The 19,346-nt window shown below is 37.4% G+C and overlaps 1 protein-coding gene, 5 non-coding genes and 4 pseudogenes across 6 annotated transcripts; 1 reads left to right on the top strand and 9 right to left on the bottom strand.

Annotated features, from left to right (window-relative positions):
* The first annotated feature begins 753 nt into the window (after window positions 1–753).
* On the top strand, window positions 754–5,895 carry LOC133852565 (putative pectinesterase 52). The gene is made up of 5 exons (XM_062289337.1): window positions 754–1,001; window positions 1,126–1,288; window positions 3,868–4,089; window positions 5,064–5,314; window positions 5,730–5,895. Exons 1-5 carry the CDS (start codon window positions 754–756, stop codon window positions 5,893–5,895), a joined length of 1,050 nt encoding a protein of 349 aa, XP_062145321.1.
* Window positions 5,896–8,564: 2,669 nt separating this feature from the next.
* Window positions 8,565–8,683, bottom strand: LOC133852969 (5S ribosomal RNA). Its single transcript, XR_009896148.1, has one exon. It is a non-coding gene; the product is annotated as a 5S ribosomal RNA (ribosomal RNA).
* Window positions 8,684–9,045: 362 nt separating this feature from the next.
* Window positions 9,046–9,164, bottom strand: LOC133852975 (5S ribosomal RNA). Its single transcript, XR_009896153.1, has one exon. It is a non-coding gene; the product is annotated as a 5S ribosomal RNA (ribosomal RNA).
* Window positions 9,165–9,524: 360 nt separating this feature from the next.
* On the bottom strand, window positions 9,525–9,643 carry LOC133853048 (5S ribosomal RNA; annotated as a pseudogene).
* Window positions 9,644–10,005: 362 nt separating this feature from the next.
* Window positions 10,006–10,124, bottom strand: LOC133853013 (5S ribosomal RNA; annotated as a pseudogene).
* Window positions 10,125–10,483: 359 nt separating this feature from the next.
* Window positions 10,484–10,602, bottom strand: LOC133852990 (5S ribosomal RNA). Its single transcript, XR_009896167.1, has one exon. It is a non-coding gene; the product is annotated as a 5S ribosomal RNA (ribosomal RNA).
* Window positions 10,603–14,583: 3,981 nt separating this feature from the next.
* Window positions 14,584–14,702, bottom strand: LOC133853051 (5S ribosomal RNA; annotated as a pseudogene).
* A 361-nt stretch (window positions 14,703–15,063) lies between these two features.
* On the bottom strand, window positions 15,064–15,182 carry LOC133852965 (5S ribosomal RNA). The gene has a single exon (XR_009896144.1). It is a non-coding gene; the product is annotated as a 5S ribosomal RNA (ribosomal RNA).
* Window positions 15,183–15,539: 357 nt separating this feature from the next.
* LOC133853019 (5S ribosomal RNA) lies at window positions 15,540–15,658 on the bottom strand (annotated as a pseudogene).
* Window positions 15,659–16,017: 359 nt separating this feature from the next.
* On the bottom strand, window positions 16,018–16,136 carry LOC133852985 (5S ribosomal RNA). Its single transcript, XR_009896163.1, has one exon. It is a non-coding gene; the product is annotated as a 5S ribosomal RNA (ribosomal RNA).
* Window positions 16,137–19,346: the final 3,210 nt, after the last annotated feature.

Here is a 19,346-nt window from a genome sequence, read left to right as displayed (position 1 = left end):
TTTACGTTCTTTGTACAATTTTAGTATTATGATTTGTTAAAAAATAAAATAAAATTATACAACTTTAATAATTTTTTTAAAAAAAAAAGAAAAAAAAAAAGAAAAAAGAAAAATCAACCATAAGATATGTAGGAAAATAAATTCAATAGTTATTTTTTTTAAAAAAAAATTGTTAGAGTTGTACAAAGGTTGTAAACCTATTCAAAGACCTATTTTTTATTTATTTTTTTTATTTATTTTTTTTTATAGAAATGATTGTTGTACAACTCTTGACACAACTGAATTTGTCCAACTTTGGGTACGTGGCAGTTTATTTTTATCTTTTTTTTTTTAAAAAAAAAAAAAATAAAATAAAAAAAAATAAATTGCCACGTAAGTAAAGTTGGACAAGAGTTATAAAACAATTTTTTTTTTTTTAATAGACAACAATAAAGGAAAAAAAAAAAAAAAAAAAGGTACACAATCGAAATCTGCATGTAGAATTTCACTAATATAGAAATTTTAATTGGACAAAAGAGGAAAAAAGAAAAGTTCTATAGGTAACTTCTTTAAATGCTTGCTAGAATATTGGGAAACTTTAATTTGTCCTCGCAGGGCCCAAAAACAAAAAAAAACAAAATCTTACAGAAGATTCATCCCTACGAATTGAAGAGGAAAAAAATTAACACAAAAAGGAAAAGAATCCCATCAAATATAAATTAATAATGGTGTTGTACGTACGTAGCATTTTCTCCCTTGTTATACTCAACCAATATGCAGCTTCTTCCACCCTCTATTTTCGTTCTCATCATATTATTGGTGGTTACCGCCGTTGGGGTTTCGACGGCTATAGACTGCAGAAACGGAAATGGCGGCTCGAAAGTTGCATACACCATTACTGTCAACAAGGACTCCGGCAAGCCTGGCCCCGGAATATTTAATACCATTCAAGCCGCCATTGATTCCATTCCTCCCTACAACGATGAATGGGTTCAAGTTGTAATTTTTCCGGGCATATACAAGTAAGATTTGTCCAGCTGGCTACCTACTTAATTATCATCAACCTTAATTAGGAGCTTATTACTAATTATTATTTATTGTCTTTTTGTTTTTTTCTTATTCAAATTTATTTTTATTTACGTGCAGAGAGAAGGTAAGCATTCCGTGGGAGAAACAATGTATTTTTCTGGAAGGAATTGAAGGGCGTCATTGGACAAGTATTACATATGATGGCCATGAACAAACAGATGAGAGTGCTACGTTCACGTCGTCCCCAGATAATGTTGTTGTCAAAGGCATTACCTTCGAGGTAAACGCAGAAGAAGCCATGCATATGTATATATTTTTTGTTTCCAGATTTGTTTGTTTTTCTTTTTTCTTGGCCAAACCATATATATATGGGTGAACATTTTCTAACTCTTAAATTCTCTGAATCATAATGGCGGGCTCAATGACAAGACTTCCACCTTTAAAACATTAAAAAAAAAATCTGATCAAGGCCAAAAATCTCAACTCAAATAGTGGATTGAATTGCAAACCTTTCACAGTTTCACTTTTCGAAAATTGGGAAGTATTACTAGACTACTAAACTACAAGGTAGCAATTTTTCGTAAACAAACGTGTATATATATATACAAGACTTTGTTTTCTTGTCCTTTTAGTTTATAGATTTATTTGGTATTATTTTCTTTTATATCTTTTGCACATTTATTTTGTAAATTCACCATTGAATATGTAGAATCCACGTGTGGTCTCATGAATATAATGTTGAATTTGAATATCTCTTGCATGTACAAAAATGAACAAGAGAAAGAAACCGAACGTTTTTATTTTTTATTTTATTTTATTTTTTTTATTTTTTAAAAAAGGAAAGTGGTATGATAAGGTGCAACTTGATGGGGATCATATATAAAGAATTACACTATGGAATATTTGACTTTATATATAGCCAATTAATGAATCTTGACGATTGTAATTTTTTTTTTTGGGGGGGTGGGGATTATATATATATATATATATATATATATATATATAAGTATCAATTTGGATTTTTAATTTTTAATTTTTTTCAACTTACCATGTATGTCATAAATCAGTTATTGTGTCCATATTTTTCGTTAAAACCTAATTACGTTAATTATGATACTTAGAGCACTAGTATATTCCCTTAAAGCATCTCCAATAGTAGTGTTATTTTAGCTATTCAAAAAATATATTTTTCTATTTTAACTACTAGTTTTTCAATATAAATTGTAACAGAATATTTATCTTACTCTCTGCTTTCTTAAAATATTATTTTCAATGTGTTTTTTATTGTGAAAGTTGAGGAAGAGTGAGAGAGAAGGGAGGGAAAGACGGGAGATCGAGAAAAGATAAATTGTATGGAAATGCTTTATTTTGAAGCATTGCTGTAGGAATAAAGTGGCTGACAATGAAAGATCTGTTGGAAACGCACTTAGATTTGTCTTAGATACAGAGAATTAAATTACTTTTTGCTTTCATATTCAAATAAACTTCATAATAACTTATTTCATCATTTCCCTATACTATTTAAATATTCATTCAAATAAATGCTAAGGAAATGAAATAGGAAATATAAAGGCAATTAAATATTTTTTCAAAGGAAAATGCTACCTAGCATTCACCTTTAATTTTTTTTTTTCCTTTTTAATTAACATTGATCTAAGAATGAATTGAGCATGTTCACGTGAGCCGAGAATGTTAACAGAATGTGGGAAGAATGCTAAATAGCATATGAGAAAACTTTTTTTTTTTTTTTTTGGAATAAAATAATGCATGGTAAGGGAAGCAAAAGCACCCCAGATCAAATTAACTTTCAAAAAGCCCCTACAACATATTTTTTTGGTGTTCCCTCCCCATGTGTTTGGGTCTGAACGAACTCAACGAAGAGAGAGATATTTGTTCTTTCTCGACTACCCCTTTGGCGGACTTTAAACTCTCCGCGAAATTGCTCACAAAGAATGAAACTGTTGGGTGGTCATTTTGTAATTTTATATAAATCAAGATAAATGATATTTATAAATCAATGCTGACATGGCAGAAGTAAGGTACAAACTACGTAATTATAATTAATTCAGTCATATATATATTAAGCGTGTCTAGATATCTATATGTTAGCATTTCGATCGTAATTTATGTTTTTTTTTTTGAATTAAAATGAACTGCATGTACTGAAAGGCAAAAGCCTTCAAAATCTATAATGCATAATCAATTGGCCATGCATATTATTTTTATAAGAAGTATTATACACATATATTTCTTATATATTTTTTACTCATTTCCATACAATCATATTTTAAATTTACCATTGAATTTGTGAGACTCAATGTGTGTCCCATAAATCTAATTGTCAGAGACAAAACCAAGATTTGAGGGGGAATATGAAAAATCTTTTAAGGGTAAAAAGCTAATTTTGCGAGGACGAACTCAGAAAAAAAAAAAAAAAAACATAAAATTTAGGAGAATCTTTTTAAAAATTAGAGGTTTTTAAAAAATTTGAGAGGACAAAGTCCACCCAAGCCCAGGGATAGTTTCCCCCTGCTTATGGGAGATTGAAAAGATGATGCGTATAAAATGTATTTATATCATTCATCTTTCTATAATTAGTAATTCCTCTAAATGATTGCCCTTAATTTGTGTCATAATTACGATAATGATCACAATAAATTTTAATGGTAGGTAGCATGTAAAATTACCGCTTATATTTGGTAATTAATTTTGTTGATTTTCATTCTTTAATTTTCATTTTTTCTTTAAAAAAAAAAGAATCTCATATTGGTTTGAATAATATACATAGTTACGTCGCTTATATTATCCATGGATGAAACAACAAAAGCAACTTGAATTTCTTTGTTGGCATGCATGCAGAACTCCTTTAACCTGGATTTCTACAATGGAGAAATGGCAGCAGTGGAAATAAAACGGGCATTGGCGGCCAGAATTTATGGTGATAAATCTGCCTTTTATGAATGCGGTTTCTTGGGATTTCAAGATACACTGTGGGATGTAAGCGGACGCCATTACTTCAACAACTGCTACATTGAAGGGGGCGTAGATTTTATCTGGGGAAATGGCCAATCCGTATATGAGGTAATTTAGTAACCAAATCTTTATTAGAGTCAGTTATTATTAGCAACAGATGCACAAACTCTCGGAAAACACATTAGTATTAAAGAAACCATAACGCAAATTTAATTATAAAAAATAAAATAAAAATCATTACACATTTCATTAGCATATATACTTGCATACACTGATCTCCCTTAAGATTCAAATCCTAAGCTTACGCTTGGCGGGGAGACTAAGATTGCGTTTTGGCAATGCAATTTTGCAAACTAAAATTGCGATTTTAAACCCAATCGCAAAAAATTACAATTTGAAAATTTTTCTATATTTTCTAATCGTAGGCAAAGGAGTCTGTTTTTTAAAAATGCACAATTTAAAGGCTAAATTGCAATTTTAACAAATGTTTAACTGCGTTTCTAAAAATAACGTTTTAAAATTGCTATTTTTAAATTGCATGTTTTGAAATCACAAAACCCTAACAGACTCTAGTAGGAGTGAAAATGCGGATGCGATTATTAGCAATATTTGCATAATGCGGTTATTCCTTTTAGGTATCCGCATCCGCGCAGTTATGATGTGATTATTATCCGCTATCCCCATATGCGGCCATGGCCATTTGGATTACCATCCAAATCTATATGTAAGCTTAAATAACGCGTTATTACTATATGAAAGCTTAAATAAATTAAGATTTCACTTGTTACATAATTCATGATTATCAGGCATAGAGTGTCATTGTTTCATAGAGTAATCGATACTTTGATTACTCAAACGAAAAGAAAAAAAGTAAATATAGTGAGGTATGACTTTGAGATGATAGTGAAAAAAACCTAATATAACCTAAAGATCGTAAACTTACCGAATCCAAAACGACGTTGTTGTGATTATTAACCTCATTTGCATATCTTATTTCACCCCTAGACTCTAGGATTGGACTAGAAAATAGCCCCTCTAATTCAAGTTTGATATAAGCTAAAATTGTATGATACAATATGCAGGATTGTATGATAAATGTTACAATAGGTACATTGTTCCCTCAAGGTTTTCAGGGTTACATAACGGCACAGGGTCGACAATCCTCAGATGAACCAACCGGCTTTGTGTTTAGAAGAGGTAGGGTTTTTGGGAGTGGTCAAGATTTCTTAGGGAGGGCTTATGGTCCTTACTCTAGAGTAATATTTCATCATACTGTCTTCGATGGAGTGGTAGCCCCTCAAGGTTGGGACGCTTGGAACTACCAAGGGAAAGAGTAAGTTTCCACTATCTAAACAACATTAAAACTCTTTTTCTATATACTTCACAACATTTTACTCTTTCTATATACTTCACAGATATAAATTTCCTCCAACCTAGTTTTGAAAATTAAGTGACGAGTGTCCCTTGAACATTTGAGAAGCAAATGTTTTATTTTTTATTTTTTTATTAATGCTATTAAAATAACGTGTGTTTTTGATCACACACTAAGGGACACATGACACTTTTAGAGATTGAGTTTGAGAAATTTTTCTACAAACTAGCTTGTAGGAAATTTTTGCTCATAATTCACTTTAATTACAATGAATAGCAATATATAATATTTTCTATCAATATTAAAAATTTTCGTTGCAACTTTTTTTTTCCTATTTGGTGCACTTAAAATGGTATTTGTTGTGCAAAAAATTTAGGGACCAATTTACTTATGCTGAGGTGGGTTGTCGAGGACCTGGATCCGACACTATCAAGCGAGTAAAATGGATGAAGAAGCTAAATCGTCCCAAAGATATCAATAAATTTTCAACATCATCATTCATCAACCAAGACAATTGGCTTCAAAGACTACCATTATGGTAGTTTAGTATTTGTAGCTCTCTTTTGATTTGCTTAATATTGTCGTAGACACAAATGAGAAATACAATTTGCTTTTCATCTTTGAGTTTGTGATGCTCAACCCAAATCCAACATAATATTAGTAACATAGATTTAGGAATTTTGACACTAAATAATGTTAGAAATTGGTCTTGAAACTTGGTTTCAAGTGGTATAGAATGAGGCAAACAATTTTTTTTTTTTTTTTTTTTTTTTTCGCTCTTCTTTTTTGCCTTTATTTATTTATTTTTTAAAAAATTAAAATTAAAATTATTATTATATTTTTAAAATTTTTAAAATTTATTATTATTATTATTATTTTTTTATCTTGGTGAAAAACTTAAATGGAGCACAATCAATAGCCCATACTCTTCCTCTAGGTAAGGCCCTCCACGTCTCCTCTGGTGATCCTTTAACTTTATCTTGCCACTTCTTTAGCGGTGTCTTCATTTTCTACGAGCCCCCTACCTATTTTTCTTTTCTTCTCTCTCTCTCTCTCTCTCTCTCTCTCTCTCATGTTCCATTTCATATTAAATTAATTTAATATGATCAAATATATATGTATACGTATAAAACTTTATTAAATTTAAATGAATATAGTTTTATAGTGCTAACATACTTATTGTAACAGTGTTATATAATTAATATACTTAGATAGTGCAGATTATTTTTGTAAAGAATTTATTATAATGTATAGTGCATGAGTATAATGAACAACATTTATTAATAATATATGTAAATACTAAATGAGTATATGTAAATGCACTCATATGTAAAATACCATATGTTAATATGTATCATTATGTGTACTTATAGGGAATATAATCTTCTCCATTTTAAATGAAATGGATACTATCCATTTTATGGTCAGAATTTAAAGTTGATGCAGCTAATAGTGTACATGATTTTATATTATTTTAATTTTTAAAAGACGTGTCAACTTTAACTTTATATACACCGTTAGATGCACCAATTTTAAATCCTGACATTTTATTTGAAATTTCATTAAATGAAATGGAGAGAATCCTATTCCGCTTGAATATGACTTCTTTGCAAGAGAAATTCAGGTTGATTTTTTTGGAGTACATTTCCAATTCTACTTTCTGAATTACATGATCATAATTGTATTGATTCCACCACTTAATCTGAACTTGTCTGGCTAAAACATAATATTTGAAAACATTGTCGTTACTGATGTAATCCCAACACGTAATTCATGGTAATTTGTGGTGTAAATAGAAAGATAATAATTTTGAAAAAGAAAGAGATGAAGGGATTTGGTCATATTCATAAAATATTTCAAAACTAGAGGCCAGAGGTGAAGAGAGAATAATTTCTTCAGCTACAAAAGTATTCCACCATTGATAGAACCACATGGGAGGCTCAGTAATTCTAGATTGCTTGTCAAACTGGAAAAACCAAGAATGGCCATAAAGGTTATTTTGGTAAAGAAAGGCATGGAACCAAGCATCAATATAGTCATAGTAACTGTAAAATTGGGGACGGGGGGTTAAAGGTTGAGAAACCATGTTAGTAACATCATGTAATGGTTGTTCCCACTGCCAATGTGTACGAATTTGCTTAATGGTACATTTCAAATAAGTAATGCTTGAACCAGAATGATCGAATTTGCAAGGAGTATGGGAGAGAATGATAGAATTCGTGTTAACAATAATAAATTCATAAAACCTATAATTTTAGTCAGTAACTAATGATTTGAAATGCAAATTTAGAGGAAAGATTTGCCAAATAATTGATCTAGCATCTTTAAATTCGAGAAATTCAGTTTCAAATAGGGAACATAGAAGTAAAATTGGATTTAGTAAATAATTGAGAAGAATAAGGCTGAGCATTTTGTGGAGGAGATGGAGAAGAAAGACTAATTGATCTTGTATATAATTGCGAGGCTACAGTTTAGGAAAAAAATTTATAATTTTGAAGTTGATGGAGGGGGAGATGAAGAAAGGGATAATAATTGAAATGCATTACTTGTGGGTAAAGGTGATGTGGGAGTCCAAGGTTTTCTTGGTCCTAATGATTGTGGAGAACAATGAATAGTTCCTAAAATTTGCTTGGAAGAAGAAGAGGTTTAATAATTCTTGGTAATTGAGGTTGAAGTTTGCAAAGGGTACATAGCATAATTAACACTAGTAACTGGTCTGGGTTTATTGGTGGTAATTTTTCCTAAAAAAAATCACGATTAAGAAAATCAGGAATGAAATTGGTTTCTCCTTTAATATATTCTATTTCAAAATAAAAAACACTTAAAAGAGCTTGTCATCGAGCGAAAATATGATTTGAAGCCAAATTTCTTACATCATTAAGAAAAAAAATCTTTTGCACTTTAACAATCCATCATAATTATGGATTTTTTTTTTTTTTTTTTTTTTTTTTTTTTTTTTTTTTTTTTTTTTTAATAAAGATCTTAGAAACGATTTCAGTATAGAGTATGGATGAAAATGGCATGCTCAAAGGTCAAAACGATGGATTTTGAGCCCGAAAATGTGCTCACCCAGCTCCGCTAGGTGGCCACCGCGTGCACGCCGGAAAGAGCCTTCCCGTCACCGGCACAAAAAATAAAAAGCATTGGTTTTTCCAACGAAACTAAGCACTTTTTAATAATAACAAAAAAATAATTGAAAAAAGTAAAACGGGGGGTGCAACACGAGGACTTCCCAGGAGGTCGCCCATCCTAGTACTACTCTCGCCCAAGCACGCTTGACTGCGGAGTTCTAATGGGATCTGGTGCATTAGGGCTAGTATGATAGCACCTGTTAGTAGAGTTACACAAAAAACTTATAAGCCTCACTCGTCTAATTGAACGGGACCGCATAGTGCTGGGATTCGGTGCTCAAACGTGTCCACGTGCCACCCAATAAAATAAAACACACAATACAACGATTAAATGCAATAGAATGAGCTGAAAACTCCTTAAAAACGCTTTCAGTATAGAGTACGGATGAAAACGGCGTGCCTAGAGGTCAAAACCATGGATTTTGAGCCCGAAAATGTGCTCACCGAGCTCTGCTAGGTGGCCACCGCGTGTGCGCCAGAAAGAGCCTTCCCCTCACCGATGCCAAAAAATAATAATAATAATAATAACAGCAAAAAAATAATTGAAAAAAGTAAAACGAGAGGGTGCAACACGAGGACTTCCCAAGAGGTCACTCATCCTAGTACTACTCTCACCCAAGCACGCTTGACTTCGGAGTTTTGATTGGATCTGGTGCATTAGTGCTGGTATGATCGCACCCGTTAGTAGAGTTACGCAAAAAACTTATAAGCCTCACTCGTCTAAGAAAACTGGCCCGCATAGTGATGGGATCCGGTGCTCAGACGTGTCCACGTGCCACCCAATAAAATAAAACATACAATACAACGATTAAATGCAATAGAATGAGCCGAAAATTCCTTAAAAACGCTTTCAGTATAGAGTACGGATGGAAACGCTCGTGCCTGGAGGTCGAAACGATGGATTTTGAGCCCGAAAATGTGCTCACCCAGCTCCGCTAGGTGGCCACCGTGTGCGCGCTAGAAAGAGCCTTCCTCTCACCGACGCAATAAAAAAAAAAATAATAATAAAAGATAAAAAATAATAGAAAAAAGTAAAACGAGGGGTGCCACACGAGGACTTCCTAGGAAGTCACCAATCCTAGCACTACTCTTGCCCAAGCGCGCTTGACTGCGGCGTTATGATGGGATCCGGTGCATTAGTGCAGGTATGATCGTACCCGTTAGTAGAGTTACACAAAAAACTTATAAGCTCCACTCGTATAACTGATCTGGCCTGCATAGTGATGGGATCCGGTGCTCAGATGTGTCCACGTGCCACCCAATAAAATAAAACACACAATACAACGATTAAATGTAATAGAATGAGCTGAAAACTCCTTATAAAGGCTTTCAGTATAGAGTACGGATGGAAACGGCGTGCCTGGAGGTCAAAACGATGGATTTTGATCCCGAAAATGTGCTCACCCAGCTCCGCTAGGTGGCCACTGCGTGCGCGCCGGAAAGAGACTTCCCCTCACCGGCGCAAAAAAAAAAAAAATAATAATAATAACAACAAAAAATTAGTTGAAAAAAGGAAAACGAGGGGTGCAATACGAGGACTTTCCAGGAGGTCACCCATCCTAGTACTACTCTCGCCCAAGTACGCTTCACTGCAGACTTCAAATGGAATCGGGTGCATTAGTGTTGGTATGATCGCACCTGTTAGTAGAGTTACGCAAAAAACTTATAAGCCTCACTCATCTAACTGAACTGGCCCGCATAGTGATGGGTTCAGGTGCTCAGACGTGTCCACGTGGCACCCAATAAAATAAAACACACAATACAATGATTAAATGCAATAGAATGAGCCGAAAACTCCTTAAAAACGCTTCAGTATAGAGTACGGGTGGAAACGGCGTGCCTGGAGGTCAAAACGATGGATTTTGAGCCCGAAAATGTGCTCACCCAACTCCCCTAGGTGACCACCGCGTGCGCGCCGAAAAGAGCCTTCCCTTCACTGACTCAACAAATAAAAAAAAAAATAATAACAGCAAGAAAATAATTGAAAAAAGGAAAACAAGGGGTGTAACACGAGGATTTCCCAGGAGGTCACCCATCCTAGTACTACTCTCGCCCAAGCACGCTTCACTGCAGACTTGTAATGGAATCCAGTGCATTAGTGCTGGTTTGATCACACCCGATAGTAGTGTTACGAAAAAAACTTAGGGGGAGTGTATCAGATGAGGGTGTCTAGGCCCTAGCAAGTTATAAGGTTTGACTTTTGGCTAATCTGTCTTTGATTTTCTCTCATGTCTAGAAAATCTAGTTGCTATTTGTCATGTATTGGAAAGTCTTACTTGGTGGGAAAAGAGTCTCCACACACACACGCATTGTTTGAGTTGAGTTGCCTATTTGATTTTTATATGATCAGGAAAAATTATTTGTGCTAATTGAAATCTCAACTTCCTTTTATATCTCTGTTTATTTTTGAGATGCGTTCTGATTGTGTTATCAGTTGATTATGTATGCGTATTCTGACACTGACTTGAGAAAATTTGATCTCTGTAAATTCTTCTCAGTTTTTCTGGTGTTTCAGTGTGGAGCGTCCGAACGGTATTCCTTGGAGTCCGGACGGGTGTAGCATGGTAGTCCTGACGGTATTCTCTGGAAGTCCAGACATGTGCAGTGCTTCGTCGGCCGGACAGGTCTTGTTGTACGTCCGGACTCACGTGCGCTGTCACCATCGTTCGGACGGGTAATTTATTTCGTCCGGACGAGCGTGACCGTTACGCACGTTCCCGAGGCCCACGAGTCCGGACGTCTTGAAAACTCCGTCCGGACGGGTCACACACAGAGGCTATAAATTGCCCAGAATCGGTCATTCTCTCCCTCATACCCCACCAAATCCACCTTTTGGCTTTTTGTGAGTAATTTTCTTTGGTGTTTTTGGAGTAATATCATCCCTTTGTGTCTCTTTGCATTCTCAATCACTCTTCAGGTATTTTTCTTGTCCTATTCTTTTCAGTTCTTACACTGTTAGAATTTCAATATTTGATTAAGAGTGTTATTGAGAGTTTGAGATGCTTATACCATGTTGGGATTATTTGTAGGACTGTGATAATTTTTGTCTAAATTTTATGATAGTCCTCTTACTGCTGTTATTCTGCCAAAATTTTTGCTAACCTAACAAGATTTTTTTTGGATTATTTTTTTGGAATATTCTTGTTGGTTTTCTTTTTGCAGAATTATGTCTGCCATCAGTTCCCAGCGCCGGGTCCGTCAGAGGACAGAAGCAGAGCAAAATGAAATACAAGCGAAGATTATGGACCGGATTGTCATTGCTGAACGGAACGTGGTCCGTGTAGATATCATGGTGCCTCCGCTGAACAGTATCCATGAGACTATCCAGCATTATCAATGGACCTACCTCTATACCTGTGCCTGCATCATCCTCACCAGGCTGGTCCGACTTTTCTATGCAAACTTGGAGGTTGCTCAGGATGATGAGCGTGGGACGGTACTGCAGTCCACTGTTGACGGACACATAATCTGTTGATCCCCAGATCATCAGTCAGTTTATCAGGGTACCTGTTCTCGATCTAACTGCTAGTCCATTCAACGAGGTGGTGCTTCCTCCCTCTAAGGATGAGCTCCGAGAATTTTTCCATGCTGTTCCACAGGGTGAGGAGCATCAGACCTCCATCAAGATTGGTGCTCTAGGTCCAGCTCATCGTATGTTGGCCAAAATTATTCTGCACAATCTGTGGCCGGTTACCAGGTGCAGTAATCTGATATTGAAGAAGGCCCAGTTTGTTTATGCTGTTCACTTTCGCTTTCCTTTCTGTCTCTGCAAGCATATTCTAGGAGTCATGCTCGAGGCTCGTGATGAAGGCACTGCCAGTTTTCCTTTTGGCTGCCTCCTTACTCAGATCATCCTGCAGTCTGGTATCAATGTAGATGGAGAGCCTAGGATGAAGATGAAACAGCCCCTCAGCAAACAAACTTTGCTGATGTCAAATGCGCAGCTGCGGAGAGAGGATTCTAATGAGGATATGCCTGCTGCGATGCATGTTGCTTTTTCGGACGTAGCTTCATCCTCTCACATTGTCCCGCCTTCTGAACCAGAGGTCAATGTTTCTCAGATTATGGAGGCTCTTTTTGCTCTTCAGGGGGGGATGAGCAATATGCAGGTGTCGATGTCCTCCATGTAGCTGGAAATACGGTCCATCAGCAAGAGGGTGGAGCAGACCCACTTGGACCTTCAGGAGTGTCTCCAAGTCCATCATCCAGAGAGCAGTGATGATGAGGCTGCTGCACCAAAGGCTGCACGTCGGACTCCCAGAGCTACACCTCTGGCAGAGGATGTTTGATTCCCTCGTGTTTCGTTGTTGACTTTTTATTGTTTTTTGTTATTTTGAGACAATTTGTTGTTTATTATAACTCTTGGATTTATATTACTCTGTTTCCCGGGTCCTTCTGAGACTGTTAGGGGGAGTAATTTTTATTTCAGATGGTTGTTTTATTACTCTGTTTACCCTTTGTCCCTTTGTGACAAAAAGGGGGAGTAATTTTTATTTTGGACCGGGAATGTATTTCCAAACCGGTCAAGTGATTTTTGTCCTAGAATGGCTAAAGGGGGAGTTTGTTAGTATTTTGGCCTTATTCTGTGTTTGGACAAAATAACTTATGTGTATATGATGCGGTTAATAGGGATTCCACTTTCAGAGTGATGTCAGAAGATTCTGCCTGCAAGTTCAGAAGAATTTCAAGTTCCCTGTCAGCCGTCCGGACATCCCGTCCGGACGCCCATCTGTCTACTGCTCCATCCATCCGGACGACGTGTCATTCCGTCCCGACACCAGACAGACAAGCATCATCAGTCCGGACGACGTGTTTCTTCCGTCCGGACACCTACATCGTATCGAGAAGCTTTTGTGCCAGCTTCCTCCGTCCGGACGTTTCAGCAGCATGTCCGGACACCTATCAGTTCTCGAACGGTTCACTGATTCTTTCCAAGTTCAAGAAAGGGAAGATCAATCAACCGTCCGGACGATGTGGTATCTCATCCGGACGCGTATCTCCGTAAGGCAAGAATCGCAGTTCAAAATGAACCATCCGGACATTTGACAGCTGTGGTCCGGACGCTGGTGCATCGTATATGGTAACTGCCGATTTGACTTCAACCGTTCGGACGTCTCGCCCTCATGGTCCGGACGTACGCGCATCAGATATGGAAATTGCGTGTTAAAGTTTAGCCGTCCGGACGCTCCTGCCCCATGGTCTGTACGCGCGAAGCCTGTTATGGAAATTACTTACAGTGGACGTGCGTCCGTCCGGACGATCGAGCCATCCTGGCCGGACGATGTTCCTATACAGGAAAGATTTCTCCTCGAAAATTTTGGAAAATCCTGTCGCACAGTTGTCCGTCCGGACGGCCATGGTTCACCGTCCGGACGGCTCCCAGGCATATTTTGCCTGGTGCCCATTCTGACCCCCAGCCTATAAATAGGGGCCCTTGGGCACTTAGAGCTGCAAGAATTCGGTGTGAATTCCATTAGAGCTCAGAGACGTGATATCTCCTCTGAAGCCGTTTTTCAAGTGTGCTGTGCTGCAAACCGAAGTCTATCTTAGAGGTCGGCTCTAAGGTAAGGAGTTCCATTGAAGACCCCTTCAGGTAGGTGAACCTGGTTGGGAAGCGTTCGTGTTGGGTTACACGTCAGAGATCAAGGTACGACCACTGCATCAGTACATGTGAGTGTTACTGTCTTGTATCTAGCTTTGTCTTCTGAATAGTGGAATTCCTGGGTTTGGCTGCCCTGGAGTGGTTTTTCTCTTAACTGAGTTTCCACTTCGTCAACAAAAATCTCTGTCATTTACTTTCTGCTGTGCTTTAATTTTTGTTGACACTTGTTGCACATACTTTACTTTTAGAAGTCATTTCAATTTTTCAAAATGCAATAGAATGAGCCGAAAATTCCTTAAAAACGCTTTCAGTATAGAGTACGGATGGAAACGCGCGCGCCTAGAGGTCGAAACGATGGATTTTGAGCCCGAAAATGTGCTCACCCAGCTTCGCTAGGTGGCCACCGCGTGCGTGCTAGAAAGAGCCTTCCCCTCACCGACGCAATTAAAAAAAAAAAAATTATAATAGCTAAAAAATAATAGAAAAAAGTAAAACGAGGGGTGCAACACGAGGACATCCTAGGAGGTCACTAATCCTAGCACTACTCTTGCCCAAGCGCGCTTGACTGTGGCGTTCTGATGGGACCCAGTGCATTAGTGTAGGTATGATCGCACCCTTTAGTAGAGTTACGCAAAAAACTTATAAGCTCCACTAGTCTAACCGATCTGACCCGCATAGTGATGGGATCCGGTGCTTAGACGTGTCCACGTGCCACCCAATAAAATAAAACACACAATACAATGATTAAATGCAATAGAATGAGCCGAAAACTCCTTAAAAAGGCTCTCAGTATAGAGTACGGATGGAAACGGCGTGCTTGGAGGTCAAAACAATGGATTTTGATCCCGAAAATGTGCTCACTCAGCTCCACTAGGTGGCCGCCGCGTGCGTGCCGAAAAGAGCCTTCCTTTCACCGGCGCAAAAATTAAAAAAAATTAATAATAACAGCAAGAAAATAATTGAAAAAAGGAAAACGATGGGTGTAACACGAGGACTTCCCAGGAGGTCACCCATCCTAGTACTACTCTCGCCCAAGCACGCTTCACTGCGAACTTCTAATGGAATCCGGTGCATTAGTGCTGGTTTGATCACACCCGATATTAGTGTTACGCAAAAAACTTATAAGCCTCACTCGTCTAACAGAACTGGCCCGCATAGTGATGGGATCCGGTGCTTAGACGTGTCCACGTAGCACCCAATAAAATAAAACACACAATACAGCGATTAAATGCAATAGAATGAGCCGAAAACACTTTAAAACGCATTCAATATTGAGTACGGATGGAAACAGCGTTCCTGGAGGTCAAAACGATGGATTTTGAGCCCGAAAATGTGCTCACCCAGCTCCGCTAGGTGGCCACCGCGTGGGCGCCGGAAAGAGCCTTCCCTTCACCGGTGCAAAAAAAAAATAATAATAATAGCAGAAAAAAAATAATTGAGAAAAGTAAAACGAGGGGTGTAACACGAGGACTTCCCAGGAGCTAACTCATCCTAGTACTACTCTCGCCCAAGCACTCTTGACTGAGGAGTTCTGATTGGATCCGGTGCTTTAGTACTTGTATGATTGCACCTGTTAGTAGAGTTACATAAAAAACTTATAAGCCTCACTTGTCTAAGAAAACTGGCACGCATAGTGATGGGATCCGGTGCTCAGACGTGTCCACGTGCCACCCAATAAAACAAAACACACAATACAACGATTAAATGCAATAGAATCAGCCGAAAACTCCTTAAAAACGCTTTCAGTAAAGAGTACGGATGGAAACGGCATGCCTGGAGTTCAAAACGATGGATTTTGAGCCTGAAAATGTGCTCACCCAGCTCCGCTAGGTGGCCATCGCGTGCGTGGCTTAAATAGCCTTCCCCTCACCGACGCAAAAAAAAAATAAAAAATAAGAATAACAGAAAAAAAATAGAAAAAAGTAAAACGAGGGGTGCAACACGAGGACTTTCCAGGAGGTCACCCATCCGAGCACTACTCTCGCCCAAGCGCGCTTGACTGCAGCGTTCTGATGGGATCCGGTGCATTAGTGCAGGTATGATCGCACCCGTTAGTAGAGTTACGCAAAAAACTTATAAGCTCCACTCATCTAACTGAACTGGCCCGCATAGTGATGGGATCCGGTGCTCAGACGTGTCCACGTAGTACCCAATAAAATAAAACACACAATACAATGATTAAATGCAATAGAATGAGCCGAAAACTCTTTAAAAATGCTTTCAGTATAGAGTACGGATGGAAACGGCGTGCGTGGAGGTCAAAACGATGGATTTTGAGCCCGAAAATGTGCTCACCTAGCTCCGTGATGAGTGCCAAATATTGTGTATTTGGACCCCTTGATTTGCACTAGTTAGACCTTTAGCCTTGTTATTTTCTGATGTTTTGGTTAGTTTTTGTGTTTTTCTGTTTCTGTAGGTCAATAAGAGAGGAATGGCAAACGTCATAAGGAAATGACTGGAAATTCGGAGGTCCTGAAAAGTCGATCGATCGAACTTAAAAATCGATCGATCGAAACTTTGCCCGAAGTCGATCGATCGAAATTTCCCAGAACCTGCTTTTGCAGAGCGCGCCAGAACGCCCAATTAGAAGCTCCTCCATGACAAAAAGCAGCTCTCCCTCTGATTTTCACAGCAGAACACGCTGGTTTCGTGTTCTTGGTTGTCTCTAGCAAGAGAGGAACCCTAGAGGAGGGTAGAGGAGTCATTCTACATGGGTTTCTAAGTTTTCTTCTATAAAAGCCATAGCCATGCCTCCTTGTAGGAAGAGGGAGAGAACAGTAGATAGGTTTAATTTCGTGCATTTTGTAGTGTATTTCAGTAGCTTTTGTTCTCAGACACTTCCTATTTGTAAAGATTTTCTTTTATTTCCATGGTTGTTCTTCATTTTCTTGTGGTGTTCTTAGTCATGGAAGGCTAGTAACCTCAACTAAGGTTGAGGATGAAACCTTTCCACTGATGACACTCACACTCTTGTTGTACCACTTGCATATTTAATGATATATCATATTTGTTGTTCAAGTTCCATTCATTTAATGCTTTATCTTTTGCAATGAATGTGGTTAGTGGTGGAAATAGGACATTTGATGTGTTTCAACCGATGGATACATTGTTTTATCGGTTTGAATGATGATATCCATTGTGATTGAATGATACATTGGATGATTTGATTTCAAATTGGTACTCTTTGTGATTTGTCTTTGTGTTGGATTCATTTAATAGTTCTAGGGTTTATGGTTGAGAAACTTGAATGACACCCTAAGCTTAATGTTCTTTGGGTGTTCAAGTGGAAACCAAGAGTGTGAGTTGTTGGATTTGGTTGGGTGGATTCCTTAGCCTTAGTTCCTTTTAATTTGCATATTTCATTCCATCTCTTTTATTTAGTCTTTTGTTCTGTAATCAATCCTCAAACCTTTGGAACTAGGTTAAAATGAGGTTGATTAAACAAGACACCAATATTTGACCATTTCCTTGTGGATTCGACCTCGCACTTGCACACACTATATTGCAAACGATTCGTTCGCTTGCGAGTACTCTTTAAAACACACATCAAGTTTTTGGGGCCGTTGCCGGGGAAATCGGTTCAAAAATTGGTTTTTGTTTGATTGATTTTTTTTTCTACTAGTTAAATAGATTTTTGTTTCATTTTCCTGTTGTTTAGCTTCTGTTCTGCATTCTAAAGTCCTTTCTTTGTTTTTCCCGGATCTGTTCTGCAGCTTTTGCAACTTACTGGGTGCCCTGAAGAATCGATCGATCGAAAATAAATTCGATTGATCGAGTTTCGATCGATCGAGTTAGCATCTGCCTCATATAAAGTCGATCGATCGAAAAAAATATTCGATCGATCGAAATATACTTCGATCGAGCGAACTTTCTGCACAACAGCAGCTCAGAACTAGGTGAGTATCTCTGTTCCAGTACTTCTTTTAGTCCATTTTGTTCATTTTTTGTTCATAATTTGTTTCTGTTTAATAGTATTTTGCTGTTTGTTTAATTTTCTTTTAGTTCATTATAATTTAGTTCAAATTTTGTGTAGTTTGTGTTTCATTTTACCCTCAATTTGTTTTATTCTGTTCTAAAAAAAAGAAAAAAAAAGAGATTTTCTGTTCTATTTCTGTTTCTGTTCCTGGCCCCGCAAAATTTCAAATATTCGATCGATCGAATAAAAGTTCGATCGATCGACCAGTACATCAGATCAATCGACCTCAACTCAGAAGGCAGTTCCTGGATAAGATCAGTAGCAGAAATTTTCACCAAAAATTCTTTTTGGTCCCAACTTGTAAGTATTATTATTTTTACTATTGCTACTATCTTTGTGTAAATTGTATGCATTTGTGTTAGTCTTTACATTTTATCTTAGTTGTGTTATTTTTCTTTGATTTTAAAAAAAAAAAAAAAACATTTCTTGCTAGTGTGGGTCTACTTAGCTATCTAAAGGCAATGACAAGGTGAATTCTGGCAAGGAAAGGTCTTGGGATTTAAGTGTGTCCAGTGTGACCCCCCTCACCTACCTGAGAACTAGCCTAGATTGTATTTTGGAGAACTTTGTTCCCCATTAGCAAATTCTTTTCTTTATTTTTGTTTGTTTGTCTTTTGGTTAAACATTTGTGTATGCTTGGTGTATGCTTGGTAGAAGATCATTGAACCTAGACTTGACATCTTTAGATCCCGAAATTGAAAGAACTCTTAGGAGAAGTCTTAGAAATTCTGTTGAGATGGGAGATAACATGCATGCGAATGAAAATGAGAGGAATCGGGGAGAAAACGTTGATCATACTAGGACACTTAGGGATTTGTTTGCACCCGTTGCAACAAATTCTCCTTCATGTATCGTGTTACCCCCAACCAATGCCACTCATTTTGACCTCAAGCCTCATGTCATCCAAATCCTACCCGCATTCCATGGCTTGGACCTCGAAAATCCTTATAGCCATGTGAAGAAATTCAAAGACATCTGTGCCACCTTCAAATTTCAAAATTTTTCTGAAGAGTCTGTGCATCTTAGGCTTTTTCCTTTCTCACTCCATGATAGAGCCAAGGCATGGTTGGATTCAAACATGCTTGGTTCCATCACTTCTTGGGAGAACTTGCTAAACAAGTTCTACAACAAATTCTTCCCCATGTCCAAAGTCAATGAGTGTAGGAAGGAGATATTTACTCAAGAGGAAGATGAGAAATTTTCTGAGAGTTGGGAGAGATTTCAAGATATGCTGATTAAGTTCCCTCCACATGGATACGAGAAATGGAGACTCGTGCAATTTTT

This window comes from Alnus glutinosa, chromosome 12 (genome assembly GCF_958979055.1).
Source record: "Alnus glutinosa chromosome 12, dhAlnGlut1.1, whole genome shotgun sequence".
In the NCBI taxonomy this organism is placed as follows: domain Eukaryota; kingdom Viridiplantae; phylum Streptophyta; class Magnoliopsida; order Fagales; family Betulaceae; genus Alnus; species Alnus glutinosa.
Note: the sequence above shows the minus strand (reverse complement) of the source record. Positions and strands in the feature narration are given on the sequence as shown.